Raw genomic sequence first — 5,554 nt, forward strand, 5'->3', positions numbered from 1 at the left:
GTCGTGACTGTGGATGGGTAGATCCAAGAGTACATAACCTGTACTCTTGGTAAATCCTACTTCACTCTGCAGCTTAGGTTCATAAAATCTAGGCAGACTTCGATAAGCAAAGCAATTTGTTGTCGCCATTAAAGTGGAACTGGCGTTACAAGTTTCGTGGATATTTGTTCTATGACTAATAATTATATTAGGAGAATGAAGTTGACACTGCAGCTGTACTTACGGTTGATAAATATGGTGTTAAAGACACACCTGGCAATATGGCGGTAAACACAGAGCAGCAGAGCCCTGTGCCAGAACTTTGCAGCTTGGAGAGCGTGTGTGGGCAGGCGTGTGTGCGGTTTACCGCCATATTGCCAGGTGTGTCTTTACCACCATATTTATCAACTAATGTTTTAGTGCCTGAAGGTGTCATCAATAACATCCAGTAAGAATGACACGTGTTATGCTACCCTGTATTACGAAATTATCACACTGGGCCCGGTTGCATTTCACGCCGTCAATTCTCACCACGGCATACCGCTCTGCGCAGTGTGTTTAGATAAAATCCTGGCCAAGCCTCGTGCTTCTTACATATCTACCACATGCAACCTAGCGAGAGAGTACCTCCTCAGATCTTCGCTTGCGACTTGCTTGCTATCAACGTTTCATGATGTTACTGAAACTACGTCGCCGTCTTCGCTGGCCGCGCCGGCGCACAGGATTCAGGCAGCGACAGTACGAATGGTGATGCCTCAGCAGAGACGATACAGTCATCCAGCCATCCGCAGGACTCCGGCACCGACAGTGGGACTGGCGACGCTTCAGCTGAGACGGTGCCTTCATCCAGACGACCGCAGGAATCAGACGGCAACAGAGATGATGCTTCAGTTGAGACGGTGCCATCATCCAGCCAACAGCAGGTATTTTTCGGAGCGGAGAGAAAGAAGAGGACGAGCAAGATTGGCCGCTCGGATCACGCCCGCCTACTCGTAGAAGAGAAGTGTCCTGTAACGGAGACCACTGGTGTCCAAGCCAGCTCAAAGGGTGGCTATTTCGTCTACCGGCTTCCCCCCTTGGACCTGGACGGCTGTCAGGGCACCGAGCCGGCTACTGAAGGACGAGTGGGCAATGACGCTCGTGGCACACCTGATAGCGGTGTGATTAGTAATCCATTGGAGACCAGCAATGTGTCCAGCTGTGAAGGCTCCATCACCGGGCCAGGGCCGGCTACTGAAGAAGGATTGGGCAATGACGCTCATAGCACATCTGATGGCGGGGAACATAGGGATTCATTGGAGACCAGCAATTTGTCAAGCTGTGAAGGCTCCATCACCGGGCCAGGGCCGGCTACTGAAGAACGAATGGGCAATGACGCTTATAGCACATCTGATGGCGGGGAACATAGTGATTCATTGGAGACCAGCAATTTGTCCAGCTGTGAAGGCTCCATCACCGGGCCAGGGCCGGCTACTGAAGAACGAGTGGGCAATGACGCTCATGGCACACCTGATGGCGGGGAGAGTGGGGAGGGTAGTGATTCATTGGAGACCAGCAATGTGTCCAGCTGTGAAGGCTCCATCACAGGGCTAGGGCCGGCAACTGAAGAACGAGTGGGCAATGACGCTCATGGCTCACCTGATGGCAGTGAACGTAGTGATTCATTCGAGACCAGCAATGCGTCCCACTGTGAAGGTTTGGAGTCCAAGCACGGTGATGGCGCTCAGGGCACACTTGAAAGCGGTCACAGTAGCAATTCATTGACGATGAGGGAGGTGTCCAGAGGAAAAGCTAATGAAGTCAGTCAAATTTATCTGGTGCCTTCGCCTGAGTGCTGTGAATCGACTGAGAGCCTAATTGGCGATCTCTACGCCACTGAAAACGTCCGGCCACTTTGGCGGTGTGCTCCGACATACGTAATCACCGATCTATTTGCCGATCAAGCGAACCAGCCGGCTGTTTTGTTCACTGCGGATGCAGCTCTGTTGTTCCTTCTTGTGGAGCAGTCTGAACTAATCGACAACGTGATGTACGACTGCAGAGAAGCCGGCCACTTTGGCGGTGTGCTCCGACCTACGTAATCACCGATCTATTTGCCGATCAAGCGAACCAGCCGGCTGTTTTTTTCACTGCGGATGCAGCTCTGTTGTTCCTTCTTGTGGAGCAGTCTGAACTAATCGACAACGTGATGTACGACTGCAGAGAAGCCATCACCGAGCTATATCGGCGATGGATCAGTATGGGACAAGTGCCACAGCTGGTGCGAGCCTCCGTTCTCGAGCGTGATGGCATCAGGGCCGTTGTTACGGCTACGGGGCGCGTATAACACATTCCAGGTGCTTTCGTCCAATTCTTCCTTATGGAAAATGAGGAGGTGTCTCTCTGCTGGAAAAGAGTTCGGTCAGAAATGTACTGTACCAGAATCGGTAATGTGCGATAATATCGGATGTACCAAGAACAAAGCTTGTTCTAAACAGTTTTGTCTTCAACAATGTACTATACATTCCTCTTTGCTTCGTGATGTACGACTGCAGAGAAGCATTCCAGGTGCGTTCGTACAATTCCATATGGAAAATGAGGAGGTGTCTCTTTGCTGGAAAACAGTTCGGTCAGAAATGTACTGTTCCAGAATCGGAGTAATGTGCGATAATATCGGATGTGCCAAGAACAAAGCTTGTTTTAAATAGTTTTGTCTTCATCAATGTACTATACATTCCTCTTTGCTTCGTGATGTACGACTGCAGAGAAGCATTCCAGGTGTGTTCGTACAATTCCATATGGAAAATGAGAAGGTGTCTCTTTGCTGGAAAACAGTTCGGTCAGAAATGTACTGTTCCAGAATCGGAGTAATGTGCGATAATATCGGATGTACCAAGAACAAAGCTTGCTCCAAACAGTTTTGTCTTCATCAATGTACTACACATTCCAGGTGCTTTCGTACAGTTCTTCCATGTGGAAAATGAAGAGGTGTCTCTTTGCTGGAAAACAGTTCGGTCAGAAATGTACTGTTCCAGAATCGGATTAATGTGCGATAATATCGCATGTACCAAGAACAAAGCTTGCTCCAAACAGTTTTGTCTTCATCAATGTACTACACATTCCAGGTGCTTTCGTACAATTCTTCCATGTGGAAAATGAGGAGGTGTCTCTTTGCTGGAAAATAGTTCGGTCAGAAATGTACTGTTCCAGAATCGGAGTAATGTGTGATAATATCGGATGTACCAAGAACAAAGCTTGCTCCAAACAGTTTTGTCTTCATCAATGTATTATACATTCCTCTTTGCTTCTAAAAATTCTTGTCCTCTGAAAACCCCTTTTCAATTGCTGTTGTCTTCCTTTCCTCGCCTGTCTCAGACAGACGGATGGACAGCGACATGGCCTATCTGTCTGTCTGTCTTTCTCTCTCCCTCGTCTATCTCTGTATGTCGCTGGCTGTGTCTCTCTATGTCTGTTTCCCTCTTTCTGTGTGTCTCTCACTGCTCATCTACATGACATGTATCTGGTTCGCTCTGCCTGTCTCTCACTGCCTGGCTCTGCCTGGCTCTGCCTGTCTCTGCCTGTCTCTCACTGCCTGGCTCTGCCTGTCTCTGCCTGTCTCTCACTGCCTGGCTCTGCCTGGCTCTGCCTGGCTCTGCCTGGCTCTGCCTGTCTCTCACTGCCTGGCTTTGCCTGGCTCTGCCTGGCTCTGCCTGTCTCTCACTGCTCATCTACATGACTGTATTATGTATCTAGGTTTTCCTGCTAATGACTGCATACATATCAATATGTTGATAGTCTATTACATGTATACGGCATATCTTGACGGTCTGTTCCCTATGACTGCATAGTTGGTATATACGTTCTTTTAACAGTTTCATTCACATGCATAGTAAACAGCAGCAAAGCATTTGAAATAAGATTTCAAAATTGGAATGTGCACATGTGTGCATGATAGTACTCAAATTGCCTTTCTTGCTACCTAGTGTGCTCTCACTGGCGAAGATACAGTGAAATCCAGTCGATGTACTCGTGTACGCGCCGGGCGTTGCGCAGCCCTACACCTGCGGACACTGGGATTCGAAATGGTGCAAGGCGCAAACTTGAGTGCCGCGACTGGATTTCATTGAGCCGCCGGACTGGACATGCTTCATTTAGTGTAGTCTACGTGTGCACTGTCCTATGGTAAGAATTATTGTCTGCGAAGCCAGTTTTTTTTGTTTTTTGCTTTTTTAATATGAGGACAAAAACAAACAGCTGCTGAGCAGGGGCTGCACTGGGGAGCAGTGATGGTGAGGTACCAGGGGCTCCACTGACCAAAGGTCTCAGCTTCAATGCCACAAGCACGCACCAGGAAAAAGGAACAGAAATGTAAAGCAAAGCTAGATCTAGCTATGGGGAAGTAGAATGGGTAAAAGTACCGGTAGGTGTTTAGAAAAATAAAACAAGATGAAAAGAGATTGTAAATTATAAATTATTCGTGTTTGGACTGATGTACAATGTACATCTCAACTTCATCAACCAAAACTTATGAACTTTTTCAATAGATCTGATACGAAATTCGCACAAAGAAGTGTAAAGAAAACAAGCTAAAAAACAGAAAAATAATAATGCACCCAATTTAATAATCCAGGGGATGGATCCCGCCTGGTAAAAGAATAAACAGAGAGAAGAAAAGAATCATAACAAGTTTTTATGTACAATGTAAACTCCATTTCTCACTCCGATAAAGGTGTTGCTTGTGTGAGGAAACGACAATTGCCATTATTAGAGAGGTTCCGCATAACGTAATTACGTTAGTAAAAAACGTAGTCGATCTACTGAAAGTCTTACGTAAACTGCATGCGGATCTGGGTTCCGCCATACGGAGTTTTCAAATCACGTAGCTGCCCTTGGCAACTCCGAACGCGGCAGTGTACGACCAGATCGACCTGGGGAGAGAGTCATAAATTTGTACCCCAATCCACTTACGGACCAGCTACGTTATCAGAGCCCTATCTACGTACTCTCCGTAGACAACTTTCCGTAAGTGGAGTGCAAACTCGCGAATTCACGGGTTTTTCCCGCCCACTAACGTAAAGTTGCTCAACTTTACGTAGTGCGGAACCTCTCTAGTATCAAGACACAGTAGTATCATGTAGTCAGATTACACCACTGCATGTTGAACACAAGACGTTTTTCATTTGTACAATATTGTATTGCAAAAACGTTTCAATCAGTTTGAATATGAGTTAGGTAAAAGTATTTGCAAAGTTTTCAATTTATTGCGGATTGTTATTTTTCTCTCACTTCATCCACTTTTGGTTGGCTCCTTCTTTTCCTTTTATCTCCTTATAATCGGATTTTCTGGCCTTTTAGTAGTAAAACATTGACCTGTTGAGCCAATGAGGTAAAATTACATTCCATACAATACGATACAATACAATAATGCAAAAATGTCCTTACCTTGATAGTGTGCTTGTGCTTAACTGTTGCTGACTGTCGAATGCATGGTTGCCTGTGGAGCACTTTACATAACTTTACAGTCTCCTATAATACGCATCCTGTCCGACGGCAAAAGAGGCTGCAGATTTAGTTTTTCTGCGCGTTATAAGCAATG

At 46.5% G+C, this 5,554-nt stretch overlaps 1 protein-coding gene across 1 annotated transcript; it reads left to right on the forward strand.

Annotated features, from left to right (window-relative positions):
• Positions 1-676: 676 nt before the first annotated feature.
• Positions 677-3,921, forward strand: LOC135830556 (uncharacterized). The gene is made up of 2 exons (XM_065342796.1): positions 677-2,736; positions 3,084-3,921. Exon 1 carries the CDS (start codon positions 1,344-1,346, stop codon positions 2,058-2,060), a length of 717 nt encoding a protein of 238 aa, XP_065198868.1. The 5' UTR covers positions 677-1,343; the 3' UTR covers positions 2,061-2,736; positions 3,084-3,921.
• The last annotated feature ends 1,633 nt before the right edge of the window (positions 3,922-5,554 follow it).

Source organism: Sycon ciliatum, unplaced genomic scaffold (genome assembly GCF_964019385.1).
Source record: "Sycon ciliatum unplaced genomic scaffold, ocSycCili1.1 SCAFFOLD_1409, whole genome shotgun sequence".
NCBI classification, from domain to species: Eukaryota; Metazoa; Porifera; class Calcarea; order Leucosolenida; family Sycettidae; genus Sycon; species Sycon ciliatum.

What these genes read in the sequence shown, in the direction of transcription:
- LOC135830556 (XM_065342796.1), top strand. Translation starts at nt 1,344, where the DNA reads ATGGGCAATGACGCTTATAGCACATCTGATGGCGGGGAACATAGTGAT.